The 15,995-nt window shown below is 48.3% G+C and overlaps 1 protein-coding gene across 1 annotated transcript; it reads left to right on the forward strand.

The window, feature by feature from the left end:
* Positions 1-6,975: 6,975 nt before the first annotated feature.
* On the forward strand, positions 6,976-15,543 carry MCRIP2 (MAPK regulated corepressor interacting protein 2). The gene is made up of 5 exons (XM_083412485.1): positions 6,976-7,435; positions 7,783-7,876; positions 12,852-12,979; positions 13,933-14,034; positions 15,083-15,543. The coding sequence occupies exons 1-5, from the start codon at positions 7,381-7,383 to the stop codon at positions 15,151-15,153; spliced, it is 450 nt and encodes a 149-aa protein (XP_083268611.1). The 5' UTR covers positions 6,976-7,380; the 3' UTR covers positions 15,154-15,543.
* Positions 15,544-15,995: the final 452 nt, after the last annotated feature.

A 15,995-nucleotide genomic window follows, 5' to 3' on the forward strand; every position in this document is an offset into this window, starting at 1 on the left:
TGGTGTACTCCTCTGAGACATTATTGTTAATAATAAAAACAATTTATATTATTATTATTAAGTTTTATTGTGTTGAAAGACTTCATATTCATTGTCTAAATTATAATACAACAATCCTGTAAGATAGGTTTGTATTATTCTTTACAAATACTCTACAGTACTAAATTGTATTGGAAAACAGGTTATTCTGGATGTACTGAATGGGGGGTGAGCCCTGAATACAGATAGCTTTTTCCCGTTCGTGTATACTCGAAAGTAATGCCCTTCTTCTGGGTTTCAGTGGGGGTTCTTCCCAGCTAAAGATGCACGTAGAATTACAGCTTTAAAATCATGGAGCGGATGTAGACGCAAAGCAGGCGCGTGACACAAAGGAGGAGAAGTGGGAAACTGTTATCACGAGTTTGCGCATGCAAATATTACATACGTATAGTGTTTGCGAAGTAAATAAAACGAAACCAAAAATGAAAAAAATCCTGCGCCGCCCGGGAATCGAACCCGGGTCGCAAGAATGGGAATCTTGCATGATACCACTACACCAGCGGCGCGGTTAGGAAATTGCTGCTCTGGGGGTTCCTATCAAGCCGTAAGAGGGAGCCACCTATAGGCACGCAATGGTATGTATCCTGTAATTTTCCCATTACTTTCGTGAAAAAATAACATGCTCTTGACCTTTCAAAGGTTTTTGTATTTTATCCCCCCCCCAAAAAAGGGAAATGACAAAGGTAACATTTTTTTCTGAGTTTGCAAACATTTAAAACTTACTTTGTTAATGCCAATGTAGATAAAGTCCATCATTATTAAACCCCATATTTTGCAGGGGGAAGGACTGTGGATGGAAGTATAAGTTATGACAGACTTGTTGTTATACCCGTTTTGCTGAAGGGACCATCCTGGAATGTATTAGTATTATTATTAAATGTCTGTATCCCTTCCTTCCTCCCAAAGGAGCCCAGGGCAGCAAAACAATACAGCTTAAAATAATACATACTTTAAACAATTCAAACTCTCCTAAACTTTTAAAAACTATTATGTTGTTAGCTGTTGTGGCTGATGTCATAGGCCAGTGGTTTTCAAACTTTCTTTTTCTGGGCCACAGTTTCGGAATAAAAAATTGCTTGCATCACGCCAAATATTTTATCAGTAAAAAATACATTGGGAAATAAAAAGAAACAATTAGCAGTGCTTGAGAACACAAAACACAACTATTTTATAATTTGATCATGGGGCATCCAGAAAGTATAAAACAATGCAGCTACATAAGAAATGAATTATTCCCAAAATATAGTTATAAACAAGCCTCTTGCATATGTACCTTACAAACTGAGAGATGTGAGATTGCTTTTTCCAGGTAACCTCATTTATATTGGGTCTGATTTGAGACAAACAAGCTCTCATCTCCTCATCAACACAAATAAGACTTTCTCTTTTCTGATCTTTAAAATTTGTCAGAGTTGAAAATCCCCACTCACAACAATATGCTGTGGAGAACCATAGAAGAGTAGCCAATGCTCTTGAAGAGAGGCCAGTGGCGTAGCGTGGGTTGTCAGCACCCGGGGCAAGGCAAGTAATTTGCGCCCCCCCCCCCGCTGCACTGTCCCTCCCCCAGATAGTCCCTCGCTCTCTCTCCGCACCGCACGCCTGGCACCCTCCCCTCCACAGTGGGCAGCGACCCGGCGGCTCGGATAGGATTCGCACAGCCAGCACTGCAGTGAGAGTGAGTGAGCCAGGTAGGGGCAGAGAGCTGCGAGTGCGAGCGCGCGCCCCCCTCCAGATGTTGCGGCCGGTGCGGCCGGCCCCCCCTGCACCCCCCACGCTACGCCACTGAGAGAGGCGCAGATAATGTTTCCGATGGTATATCCAAAAAGATTTATTTTGAAATTATAGGATAGTACTTTGAAATGTTTAAATGTTTCTTTGATTGTCCTTGAATCTTCCTGCCACACTTGCCATCCCCTCCTGCCACATCCTTTGAGAACCACTGTCCTATGCACTCGGCTTCAAACGCCAGCAGTGGGAAAGCACTGGAGCCAGAGTGAAAAGTAATGTGTGCACAGCCATAATCTCTCAACTGGACAACCCTGCAGCTTAGAAGATTGCCGCCTATAATGTAGGACACTTCTTTGTGTCCCCCTGCTCCCAGAAGGGTGGAACTCTTGGACTAATTTTGCATCCGTATGAATAGGGGGCCTGATACATAAGAAAGATGATCTGCCCACAACTTACGAAAGCTTCCTCATACCTTGGGATAATCTGTAAACTGTTTTCACCTATGGCCCAGACATTGGTAAATCCAGCTCTGAATCCACTTCATTCATGTAAACAAGCTCAGCTTCCAGGAGGACATGGACCTTGGAACATTTCCAGCTACCGGTGCAATTATATAATTTTTAAAGCACCACCAACATTGCTCTCTGATGTGAATCCAGCAGCCCCTCAAAAATCCATGCTGTAAGAATTGGTGTTTCATGAGAACTGGGGTGCTACTGCAAGCATACACACCCCTGTTGTCATTATGAAATGCTGACGGGTACGTACTGTGATTTCCCTTTCCCCCAGTTGCTCAAGGGCCAAACTAGACATCTTTGCATCAAGTTCCCATTTCCATTTACTCCACATCCAGCAGGCTCCCATGACTAGATTTTGAAGCCACATTCACACAAACTTAGCCACGATCCATATTGATCCTGTAGATTCTTGACAAATACTGCTGTCTTTTTCTCAAACAAGCTTCAATCCGGTTAGAAAAGCAGATGCAGGGTAATATGAACATTTGAGACAGCTGCTTGCACAATGCACGTTTAGCTGAATAGGTATGCAAAGATGACAGCTTTGTGGATAGATTTGGGGGGACGGGGACTGTAGGGGCAGGGAAACCAAAAAGGCCATCCTTCTCAGTAGAAGACCTCCTCAGCTGCTTTCTGATGAGATGAAACTTTGTGCAAATGTGGCTTGAAACACAGCTGCAAGAAGGGATGACAATGAGATAGCTCAGTCAGTAGAATATGAGATTCTAAATCTCTGGGTTGTGGGTTTGCTAAAAATTGCTGCATTGTGTGTGTCGGGGAGGGGTGTCCCTTCCAGCTCTACAATTCTATGGCTCTAGGACTTTGCTGTGTCTTAAGTCCAGGGCCATCTTTAGCAGATGCAGCACCGGGGTGCAAATATCCGCCCAGAGCCCCCCAATTACCACGGATAGTGGGGGGAGGCCTGAAGCTGCACACTGCCAGCCATGGGTGGTTGCAGCTTCCATCCTAAGCCTCTGCGGGGATCACTCGCCTCCCGTGGAGGCTTGGGAGGCAAGCTGCATGCCCGCCAGCCCTATGGTTGACGGGGCGCAGCTGGCAGGCATGCAGGGAAAGGGGAGGCCGCTGGCAAAGCCCACTCTCTCCCACTTGTTGTGAGAGGCCAGCGCCCTGGCACAAAGCACCACTAAGCCCTATGGGAAAGACAGCTCTGCTTAAGTCACTAATGTGGACATAACCTAACATGCAGCTTTTGTTATATTATTATTAGGATTGCAGCAGGAAGGGAGGTGAAACGTTTGCAGCTTCAAGGGGGAAACCACCCCTTTTTTAAAAACTGCCACTTGTTTTTGAGTGGGTGTGCAGGGGAGTCACTGCATCTCGGCCAAAGTGGGGAGGGGGGAGCACTTCTTCTCAATGCAAAATACTGTACCAGTTTCAGAAGAGTTTCCTCAGCACTGCAGAAGGAGAAGAAAGGCTTAAAATCCCACTACATATGGTCTTGTGAATTACCAGCCCTACCCAGCTGTCGCAAGCTACATTTTAAATATATATTATTAATTAATTAGTTAGTTAATTAAAAACTGCTTGTGAGGTGCAAAGAGGCATCCATCTAAATTAACTTCTTCTGTAGTTTGGCATCGAGTGCTCGTTAGGTAGGCTGGATTTGAATAGTAGTAGTCAATTGACTAGAGGGCATGTAATGCAACAGCGGGAGGAAAGCGGCACCTTTCACCTACAAACAGACAAAGTCACCCTTGCAACGTTGCCGACCTTTGGCTAGCTAGAGCAGGAATTCCCAAGGTCACCTCTGAACTTGGCTCACCTTGGAGCACATGGAGAAAGGTGAAGGCAAGGCAGAGCCCACTGGCTTTCCCATGAAGCACTTCTCTTAATATACATAGGAATATAAGAAGATGCATGATACTGGCTGAGTCATACTATTGGTCCATCAAGCTCAGGATTGTCCACACTGACTGGCAGCAGCTTTCTGGGACTTCAGGCAGGGTTCTCTCTCCCAGCCATACCCCGGAGATGTGGGGGCCTGAACCTGGGACCTTCTGCACAAAGAAGCAGCTGCTCCGACAGTGAGCACCTGCCATCCTTCTTGAAGGACCTCAGACTGCAGGAAACAGCAGCACCAAAGTTTTATTTCCAGCTTTGGTGAGAGTAGAATCCTCTTCAGCAGAAGCGCCTTTGGCAGAAAATGCAGGAGTGGGAGAATCATAATATTTTGATGAAGCATTGAATTTGATTATTTGTGTTTTTCCTTTCATTTATGAATTGCTTCCTACAAAACATCACGAAGCAGTTTTACAATAAAACTGCAAAACCATAAAGCAATGTCATGTATCAAAGCAATGAAAATGATTTCACGTATTCACAGAGTGGGATGAAAAAATTCACTTCAAAGGCTTGCTGGAGAGGAAGGTATTCAACAGGCATCAGACAGCAGAGACTGTGCTTGTCTGGTATATAATGGGAGGGAATTCCAAAGATATGTTCTGCCGCACTAAAAGCTGATTCCTATAAGGTATCTCCTAATGAGATGGTGTCTGCAGAATGCTCTCTCCTATAGAGCACAGTGATAAGCTGGCTATATTTTGTTAAATTTATATGCTGCTTTTTGGCCCAAAGACTCCCCAAACAGTAAACTGGTGGTGTAGCAGGAGAGGATGGTGTGGCAAGTAGATACAAGGACACTCAAAGAAACATGTAAACATTCCAGTGTAATATTGTATACTATACTATCAATTGCCTTTTTTTTAATTTGTAGAATATGGATAGAGATATTTTCAAAAAGAGAACAAGAACATCAAGCGATCACAACTAGGACTGCCATTTAAACAGAGTTTGAATACAGAATTGCCATTCAAACAGAGTGCTGGAAAAGACTGATTTATAATTATATTTTGGGAATGACTCTTCAAGAGCATCCTACAGTTCTCCATGACATATTGCTGTGAACAGGGATTTTCAACTGACAAATATGAAAGGTCAGAAAAGAGAAGGGCTTCTTTGTGTGGGTGAGGAGTTGAGAGATTGCTCGTTTCAACTTAGACATAATATAAATGAGATTACCCAACAAAAGCAAGCTCACGGCTCTCCCTGAGTTTGTATACGTACTTAGGGCACACATGTACATATTACAGAGTGTGAAATACTGTTGCTTTCCTGCTATTGTCATCATTATCACAAATAGGATGCAACAAAATATTGCATGTCCCGAATTCCAGCCACTCCATTCCATTCTCCTCTCCCCAGTTTCTTTTATTCTCCCCTGAACACAATCAGGCAGCATTCCATGGTCTCCAAACATATTCAGCCCTCCCTGTCTGTTTTTGAGTCCCTCCTGTTCTACATTCCCCACGGTTGTTGTGTTTTGTGTTTCTGTGAATCATGGGATCATAGGAAGCTGCCCGCTACTGAGTCATACTGCTAATCTATTTAGCTCAGTATTGTCTGCACTGACAAGCAGCAGCTCTCCAGAGTTTCAGGCTGAGGATATTCCCAGCCCTACCTGGAGAAGCCAGGGATTGAACCTGGGACCTTCTGCATGCAAACCACTGAGTTACTGCTCCCCCCACTGCAGGCCAGCTGGTGCCTCCCATTTTGTGTATGTGTTTGTGTGTGGTTCCATATTTTGGCAACATAAGGAATGGCACTCACAGCCTGAACATCAGAAACAGAGCGAATTTTTTATTATTATTTTGTGTGAAGAATACACAAAAAGCAAGCTGGTCTATGGGACCGTATTGCTTGACCCAGGCTAGTTCTTAAGATGTTTTCACTGCACACAGGAACATTAAAGATTGATCAGGAAATGGGAAGAAATGTCTGCTGATCGTCACTTGCATAAACATCCCTTGATTTCTCTGCATTCAGTTCCTCTACTCCAGCCTGGCTAGTAGAGCCAGTTCACACATTTGGCCCTGAATCATCAAGTAGAATAACTGCACTCTCTTCTCTAGGCATGGGGCAGAATAAGGGGGTAAAACGGAGCACAACACTTAGGAACAGATTGAAATTTTTGAATCCTCCTTTCCATTAAAGATAAATTAAAAACATAGCCATCTGTGACACTTTAAAGACAAACGCTTTTATTATGTGGCCCACAACCCACTTCATCAGATGTATGAAGTCTTATCCCTAGTTATCCCATCAGTGTATACTTGCAACTCATCTTGAGTTATCTGAATCTGCTAAAGTGGACTGTAAGACCTGAGAGCATATGCCATAACAAATCTGTTAAGTCTTGTACCACAAGACTCTGCGTTTTTTGCTGCAATAGTTCACACAGGAGGCTACTCTTCTTGAAAGTAGATATCTAGTATGTGTGGGTGTACTGGACTACAGCCCGGGATGTGGTAGTTTTCTCCTTGCAGGAAATTATTTACATAATGAAATATCCCAGATATTATTCCTGGGCAGCTGCCATGAAGCGGTCCAGCCCACTTTTATGCAACTCAGGATTGATGTTTGGGTGCCGAGGATCCCAGAAACCTGCTCGTGTGAATCAAGCCCAAGCGAGCCGAGAGAGTAGCCTGGCGGCGCACCTTCTCCCGCAGTTTCAAAGCCTGCTGTGCAATTGCGCAACGCGTGAAAAGGGACCTCTGACTTCGAAAAGTTCTTGCACCGTCATCGGCGGACCTCCAGGCTGAGCCAAGCGCCGCGCTGCGCCTTTAAGAGGCGCGATGGGCGGGAGGGCGTGTTGCAGGCATGCCTCCTTCGCTCGCGCTCCCACTCGCCTAGTTAAAGGAGAACCGCGCCGCGTCCAGCTGCCGCCGCCGCCGCCGAGAAGTTAAAGTCAAAGGCAAGCCGGGAAGACTTTGCCATTGCAACAGGCGGCAGCAGCAGCAGCAAAAACAACAACACTTGGGAAGGTTTGCGGGGGAACCACCATCAGCGCAACGTGGGGGAGACAGAAGCGCGCACAGAGGCATCTTATTATGATTATGTATTATTGCTTTTGTTTAAAAAAACACCTTGCCATGTAAAGTTGTGTGTGCAGGACACACACTTTTTTATTTTTTAAAACTAAACTATTCTAGTTGGGCGCGCGTGTGCGGCAGATCGGCCCCCCCTTTTCCCTGCCTTGACCCACATTTCATTCATCTGGTGCTGCTTGGAGACGCAGATGATGTACACCATCACTAAGGGACCTAGCAAGTTAGCCACCCAACGGAGGACAGGTAAGGACGGGACAAGGAGGTGGGCGTTTATGTGTGGGGTTGAATCTGCATGTGCGTAAGTGCCTCCTCTCTCGCCCCCCACCCCGCTGCCAACCTGGTTGTGCTTTGAGAGGGAGGACCCTCCGGAATCCTCCCCAGCCCGTGCCTCTGGGAAACCTCCTTCCTTCCTTTGCAAAATTGATCCGTGTGTGTTGGGGGGGGGCGTATTCCTTCCTTTAAGCTTCGATCATTCAGCTCTCCCTCCAGGCCTGATGGGGCTCCTCTGGGCGGGAGGCCGCGCTGCCCTGGCCCTGCTCGATCGCAGCCCCCTACCCCTTAAGGATGTTGCCTCGATTTCCCCCGCGCAGGTCCCACGCAGCAGGTGGAGAGCAAACTGGCCGACCTGAAATGCCGCCGGCGGCAGCAGCAGCAGCAACAGTTCAGCGAGTGGCCTCTGTCAAGGTGAGCGAAGGCGGCCCTGGGGTTCCCCCTACCCACGCGCAGCCAGGGACGGGACCGCGGAGCCGGGTCCCAATGGCCGCCTGGGCAGCGGTGGTGGAAATCCTGCCCGGGCGGCCGGAGAGGACGATCCGGAGCGGCGGTGACCTTGCGCGCCGCGTGCGAGGCGATCTCCTTAATGCGGCGCCTCCTCCTCCTCCTGCTGCTGCTGGGCCCTTCCAGTGACAGCCGCCCGGGGGAGGAGAAGGGGTGTGCGTAATCGCTGCCATCCCGCCTGGGCCAACTTGCTTGGGGAGGGGGCGTGAGTGTGGGGAGAGGCATCGCTGCGGCATGCAGTTCTCCGGTGTTTGGGGCGGGGGGGGGGAGACGGGGGAGGGAGGTGACCTTGTGGAAAGGTTACCGGGGTTGTCCTTGCCCCATGGCTCCCACGTGGAGGGCGGGCTGCTTTCGTAGGGAACGAGTAAGAGGCGAGTCGGGGGGGGCCGGTGCGGGTGGGAGTGGGCGCAGGGCCCGCTGGGTGCAGCAGGGAGGCCAATGGCACGTGCGTGCGCGTGTTGGGCTGCGAGGGGATCTCCTTCGCCACGGCGGGGGTGTTTGGAGGCGACGTCATTGGAGCTGGAGAAGGAGGGGGCGCGCGCGTGTTTCTAGATCGATCGCGAGCCCGTGCCCAGCGGGCGACCTTTCCCCTGGAAAGCGCCGAGGAAGCGGACACACCCCCTTGCAAGGGGGCGGGGCAAAGGAGGGGGTCCCAAAGACGGGGCGGGGCCAAGCCCAGCGGGACCCCCTTCGGAGTTGGTGCCGGCGCAGGAATCTGGAGCGGAGGAGATCCTTGCCTCTTCCATCCTTGACCCCTCGGAGGAAAAAAGGTCCTAGGAAACCGCGGAAGTGGTGCACTCGCGAGGTTTTGTAGAACCGATCTTGTGAGCCCTTAATATTAAAGCTAGCTCATATTCACTCTCTGTTTCTATTTATCCCGTTGGCTATTGCATTTAGCTCACACCCTTCCTCCAAGTGGCTCAAGGTGGCAAATTTGTATTTTTATCTCCCCTCCCCTATCATAATTAAATTTGTTACTCACCCTCATGGGTGTAGCCAGGGTTGGGAGGGGGGGCAGAACCAACGTGATTTGCTCAGTTAGATAAGTATTTCTATTGTCTTGCTTGATGGGGGGGGGCAGCTGCCCCCCTCTGCCCCCCCCCCCACCCCTTGGCTATATCCATGCTCATCCTTCACTGGAAAGTTATCCTCACAGCAACCCTCTGAGCTTTATGAGGAGCAAGGATTTGAGGAATAGAGGGTGAGGCTCTGAAGTTGTGGTCTGGCACTCCAACCACTAGAGAACTCTGCCTCTATTAGCCTGGTGGGTGGCGTCCTCTTTTACTGTTGAAATTTAACCCAGATGGAACTCCTCAGAGCCGGGACTTTCCTGCTACACACACACACACACACACGTCTTGGATCTTCTTAGAAAGCCCTGGAAGTTAGATTTTTAAATGGATAGTGTTAATTTGTGAGTTTCGATCCATCAAAAATTGGGTGAAGTCATGTCAAAGTCACATTTTGGTCTGCCATCTTGATTCAGAATGGCGCCTGGTGTCCAAATGTTGGCAAAGACATCACCCCCACACTGGGAACCCTCATGCCAAGTTTGGTGACAATACCTTGAGAGGCAGCCCAACCTACAGAAAACAAACAGACAAACTGTTTCCCAAATATATAGTAGCCAGCAAGATGGATAGATAGATCGAGCTTGCATTACTCTGTCAAGGAACACTGATAGTGTATATAGGACTTCAGGCAGGGAATATCTCCCCGCCTTACCAGGCAATGCCCAGGATTGAACCCACAACCAAGGATTGAACCCACATGCCAAGCAGATGCTCTGCCACTGCACTGGGGCCCTTTCTTCATTGCAGTTATCCTCCTTGTTGATTGCATTTCATAATGCAGGTAGCAGCAACATTAACAACTCACAACAAAATAGGCTCTTACTTTTGTTTGTTTTTTAAAGTAAAGGGATCTGTGTCATTTGGCCAACATGCCTGGTCCGATAGATCCATTTCACCGATAACCGTAGCTATTCAGAGTGCATAGCCTGTGAGCTGAGGAGAGAGACTGGCAACTTTGAGACTGGCATAATCCTGCACCATAGGAAATGGGGATGAAGGGGTGTGTCTTGGCAGCCCTGTTGCTTCCCCCAGCTCACCTGACATGGTCCACTTGGCTTGCACAAGTGTGTGCTTGTTAATTCTGGATTAATTATTTTGATGATGCAAAATACACTAACGTGGGGGTTAGAATCCTTGCTCCATACCTAAACGTATGTTGAAATAGTAGGATGAGATGGGGGAATAATCCTTACTCTTTCCCAATGGTGTGTTCATCTACCCCTGGAAGTTTTCCTGACACACGTTCGTTCCACTGATCGCAAATGGAGCATGAGTCCAAATCGGTATTTGCCCTCTGTGAAGACTGGTCCATTAGGGCAAATGGGACCCTGCCCCCATCAAGATCAGTCTGTTTTGGCCACCCCCACCTGCCTGCCTCCATACTTACAACCAGTTCAGGGGGAGGTCCTGCCTGCCAGTTTCTTCCTCTTTAGTCTCAATGTTGCCCTTGTAGAACTTAGCGAGGAGCTGGAGAATGGCGAGCAAACCAGAATGATTCATCTCCGCCCAGTGGCGTAGCGTGGGTTGTCAGCACCCGGGGCAAGGCAAGTAATTTGCGGCCCGTAACCCGGGCCAAGGCAAGTAATTTGCGCCCCCCCCCCGCTGCACTGTCCCTCCCCCAGATAGTCCCTCGCTCTCTCTCCGCACCGCACCGCACGCCTGGCACCCTCCCCTCCACAGTGGGCGGCGACCCGGCGGCTCGGATCGGATTCGCACAGCCAGCACTGCAGTGAGAGAGAGTGAGTGAGCCAGGTAGGGGCAGAGAGCTGCGAGTGCGAGCGCGCGCCCCCCAGATGTTGCGCCCGGTGCAGCCGGGCCCCCCTGCACCCCACACGCTACGCCACTGTCTCCACCTCTCATTGGCTCTTGCTCCCCCTACTGTTGGGCTCCCTGACTTTTGCCCTAGGAGCCCCAGTGGGCACCAGCTTTCCGTGCTCCCCATGCGCCTAACATTTGGGAGAGATAGTGAACTGGGCATGGAGGGAAAAGCAAGGAACGTGGCAGTTGCTCCATTTTGGGGGACTGCTGGATTTGGCCTGGGGACAATCAGGTCACGGTTGCGGCCTCCTGATCTAGAGAACTAATCGATTTGGAAGATGTTCAGCATTGCATCCTTGATACAGTACATTCCTGAACACAAAGACAGCTCTTTCTTTAAAAAAATTAAATCAACGAGTTTCCTTGTATGACATTCTGGTTTTTTTGTATGAGCTGGGGAAAACTTGGGTGGCCTCCAGACTATTAGGATTTTGCAGCAGGGATTCAGTTGCAGGCCATAAGTTTAAGGTTTGCTCAATTAAAGAACTGCAAAGCCCTATAAACAGGCTTTTTGCAGTCAGGAAAGTGATGGGGAAATGCATTGAAAAGTGTGGGGTGAACAAATGACTAATGGGAAGACCTAAACCACTATACAAGCAAAGTGGGCTGAATGGGCGTTGCCATATAACCACCCCAAAAGCAAATGAGAATAGACAGTCAATAAAGACTGGATGTAGTTTGACCACTGCATAAGCTTTGTGGAAGCAGATCAGGATGAAAACATAATAAATGGGTTATGTGGAGGAGCCTGGCAAATTCCTTATTCTGTCACATTGTTAAGGTTCCCTTATCAAATCAACTTCAGTTTCATGATACAATGGGCACCACATGGCTCTCCCCACTTCCCCTTCCATTCTCACAACAACTCTGTAAGGTAGGCCATGCCCAGAGACTATTCCCAGCAAGGGGAGGTTTGAACCCTGGTCTGCCAGCTCCTAGTCCAGGATACAAGACACTACATGCCCTTGGCACACCTATTTGTTCCTTGTTTCAAATCTTCAATGCCCTGCTTTACATACACAATTTATCCCTGTAAAATTTGCAAGCAGCGATCTGTAGATCTTTGATTTATTCATGCTGGATGAGCAGATTGCACTATTTTTTCCTCAGCAGCTGAGTGGATAGTTGAGTATAATAGCTCATGACAGAACCCCACCCCCACCCCAATCCAGCACCGCCTTGAGCCCAGTGCCCGAGGCAACCACCAGGGTTCCCATAGAAATCTATTCTGCGGCTGATCTTTTTGAAGAATTTATAACTCACCCACCTCCGCCCATAGCTAAGATGCTCTGATTGCCCTCGAGCAAGTATTACGGTAGGTGCCAGGCCAGGTATTGCTTTGTAAGCCCAGCAGTTTATTGAACAATAAAACCATTTTTATTGGACACCTGAGATGGAGTGTTATAAACATATTGTGCGTTGCCTTCCCTCACCATGGGCAGTTTGCAGGGCTGGTGTCAAATCCTTCTGTGCCTTATTTGGGCAGTGGACAAAGATAGACATAATCTCTCCTAGCTGGGGAGAAAGAAAATACTGCAGAGCAGGGAAGCACCACAAGCAGGTTCCCCCTCCAAGGGAGGCACAGGGAGTGGCGGCAAGCGTCAAGGGCCATTCTAGTTGTGGCTTCCCTTCTGTGGAATGCTCTCCCCAGCGAGGTCCACTTGGCACCTTCACTGACATCTTTTTAACACCAGGCCTTTTGACAGACTGAGATGATGTTGGTTTGTTATTAGCATCCTGCCAAGATTCCTGTGGGGATTGTTTGTTCTGATTTTATTGCATTATGTACTTAGATTTATGTCTTTAATGTGTCAGTCACTCGGAGACATTACAAGTCTAATAATAATAATAATAATGAACGAATGTAGTATTTGAGTTGTGTCTGGTTTCCTCACTGTACATCTTTTGGCAAATGCTTTGCTTTGAAGGGTTGAATAATAACAACCATGATGACTGTGGACGAATAACATTCTCTGCCTCTGTTTTGGCAGCCCAGCTCCAAAGCTCGTGTTCAACAGGGTAAATGGCAAGAGACCCCCACTCATGACCCCCCCTACGTTGGCCACAGAGGAAAACTACACCGTGGCACATGAAGAAAATGTTCGGTTTGTGCATGAAGGTAGGTGAGCTGCTCTGTTGAGCCCAGGAACAAGGTTTTTAACCTGTGCTTGTTTTCCTTACAGCTTGGATGGAGATGCTTCTGTCTAGGCAGTGGTTGGATTAATTTCACAGGGCCCTCAGCGACACCTGTCTCACCAGTCAATGTGGGCTGTCTGTTGCTCTATGGATTGTAAGGGTTCGTCTACACTTCTTTTCTTGTACCTAGAAAGCATGTGTCTGCCCCACGGCGTTCCCTGGGAAAACCCACTCTTTACCACTGAATCGGAGCAAATGTTAATCCGCGGGAAACCAGATTGGTGTTTGATCTGATTCAGTGGTAGAGCAGGTTTCCCCAGAGGAAAGTGGCATGACAAGCGGAAGTCTGGACGACTCCTGGGATAAGAAAACGAGCCGGCAGATGTTAGTGAAGGTCAGTCCATTAGGTCAAGTGGGGCACTGCTCCCAGCCTGCTTTCAGCCAGTCTCTACCTCCTGTTTCCTTCTTTCCAACTGGTCCAGAGGGTGGCACTGGCTGTAAGTCTCCTCCTGCTTAGATTCAGTGTTGCCTTTGTAAAACTCAGTGGGAAGGATGGGGACAAATCTAGAATTAGTTGGCTATGCCTGCCTGTTATTAGCTCCATCTACTTTTGGGCTAATGACCTCCCAGTCCTAATGGGTATTAGCCACCACTGTCTGACATCACTGTGACATCATGTGATTGACAGGTGAGCAGCCCCACCCACCTGTCAAACTTGATCTACAGGCAAAGGGTGATAAGGATCTGGCCCATAGGCTGGATCTAGTTCCCCACAGAAAGCTACATAGTCTTTGGCCTGCAAAGCGGCCAAAGCCTTCTTCAGGAAAGGCGTCAGCAGCTCAAGTTCTTGTCAGCCAGAAAATGGGGCCTCCATGAAGTTTGCTGCTTTGGAGTGTCCTTCTCTCCTTATGTGCCCTCCTCTCTCCCACCCTCCAGCCTGGCAACAGGTGCAGCAGCAGCTGGATGGCGTCCAGCAAGGGGACAGCAGATCTGGTCCAGTGCAATACACAGAAAAGACACCTGGCCCTGAATTGAAAGGTAAGTAAGTGCGTGTGGCCTGCCTTCAAGGAGTGGCATGGAATCAAGCACCGTGGGATACACAAGAGATGTCAGTCAGATCCTCAGAACCAAGAGGCAACCTTTAAAGCCCCTAGATTCTTCCCCGGCTCAGATTAAAAAATCCAAGCTGGAAAATAATTCTCAGCTTTCTTCCCTTGCCCGCACCCTGTCCCCCATTCCATGATACTTAGAAGAGCCATTGTTTAGCTGTAAAATGCCAAATTTGCATCTATATTCTAGTGAATCCCTACTCAGTTCACTAGGACATATTGCAAGGAGACCCCCCTGGTCCACTTCCAGAACCACAGTTCCCAGACTTCCCTGTGAACAGGGATTGGTTGCTAAACAAACAACCCCTCTGGAAATGGTTATCAGGATCATTGCACCTCTTTACCCTGGTCTTTGCACTATTATAAAAATCCCTCCAGGCTGGAGGGATTCAATCTCCTGTTTCTAGCATAGTAATTGGGTTGATGGATACAAAATAAGTGCCTTCTTTCTGTGGGCAGGTTTGTTCTACAGCGTTTTTATGTATATACAGTCGTACCTTGGAAGTCAAACGGAATCCATTCCGGAAGTCCGTTCGAATTTCAAAACGTTCGAAAACAAAATCGCAGCTTCTGATTGGCTGCAGGAAGCTCCTACAGCCAATTAGAAGCCGCAGAAGCCCTGTCGGACATTCGGGTTCCAAAAGAACGTTCACAAACCGTAACTGTCATTTCTGGGTTTGCGGCGTTCAGGAGCCAAAACGTCCGAGTTCCAGGGCGTTTGACAACCAAGGTATGACTGAACTTTTACTTTACTTTATATTGGTTTTAATTTCTGTGGCCATTTTGAGTCTGACTCTTGTAAACAAAAGAAACTAAGTTATTTGAGAAGCTGTAGTTTTGATATTTTCTTAGCCTATGTTTTTTGAGAAACTGTAGTTTTGATATTTTCTTAGCCTAATCCTTCAGATTTTGCAGGCAGATTTTTGTTCTGTGCGTGCTCTTAAATGGACCCAATCTTCTCTCTCTCTCTTTTTCAGATTTTGTGCCCATAGACCTTGAGGACTGGTGGGCCCAACAGTTCCTGGCAAAAATCGAGAACGGATCTTAACAAGGGGTTACGCAGAAAGCTTAAAACTAAAAAGTTTTAAATTTACCGTAAGGAAAATATGCACCCGTCCAAGCAAAGAGAAAAGAGAGAGAAAATGGGGAACCCCTTGGCAGTCCCCCACCCTGGAGCCCACTTTTGGGGGCAGGAAGGAGAGCGACCGACAGCGAACTGCTTCCTTAGAAGCTCTGGATTTTTTTCCACCGGAAGATTCAGACAGACTGAATGTCTGGAAGTGCCATGGCAATGTGGGTTTGGGGGGGAGGCTTAGGGGAGGGTCTGGCAACCCTATCCTACTCCCACTTGGAGCTGGCACCCTCTGGAAAGCGAGCGCTGCCCTGTAAAGCCAAGACTGCATTCTCAATAAAAGCACCAATGTGCCAGTGGAACAAGGCCGTATTGCGTGGGGAGGAATTATGCCTGGGAGCGGGCCAAGGACGCCACTCCTGCAAAAAAGGAAACGATTACAAAAGCCTTTGCTGGTGGTGTTCTGCTGGCTGGCAGATCAAGGGCAGAGGGGGAGCTGGTGGCGCAGGGGAATTCAGGTTTGCTTTTGCCTCAGCTGCTAAGTGTTGCGCTGCCGTTTGGTCAAGGCAGGGATGTAGAATCGTGTAGTCCAACCCCCCTGCAATGCAGGCATATGCAGCTGTCCCACACGGGGGATTGAACCTGCAACCTTGGCGTTATCAGTACCATGTTCTAACCAACTGAGCTATCTCTTCTGACAGTATTGTTGCTTTTCATGCTGTACGTCATCCAGCTCCCCCCCCCCCATACAAGTGCTTAGGCAGGAACAACACAGAGTGCAAAGTCCTGCTCTTCAAGTTTTAGCTTAGGAGAGGATA

This window comes from Podarcis tiliguerta (assembly GCF_965153285.1).
Source record: "Podarcis tiliguerta genome assembly, chromosome: 14".
Lineage (NCBI taxonomy): Eukaryota > Metazoa > Chordata > Lepidosauria > Squamata > Lacertidae > Podarcis > Podarcis tiliguerta.

What these genes read in the sequence shown, in the direction of transcription:
- MCRIP2 (XM_083412485.1), top strand. Translation starts at nt 7,381, where the DNA reads ATGATGTACACCATCACTAAGGGACCTAGCAAGTTAGCCACCCAACGG. An exon ending in AGCCACCCAACGGAGGACAG is followed by an intron (nt 7,436 to 7,782) that starts GTAAGGACGGGA and finishes TCCCCCGCGCAG; the next exon opens with GTCCCACGCAGCAGGTGGAG. An exon ending in AGCGAGTGGCCTCTGTCAAG is followed by an intron (nt 7,877 to 12,851) that starts GTGAGCGAAGGC and finishes CTGTTTTGGCAG; the next exon opens with CCCAGCTCCAAAGCTCGTGT.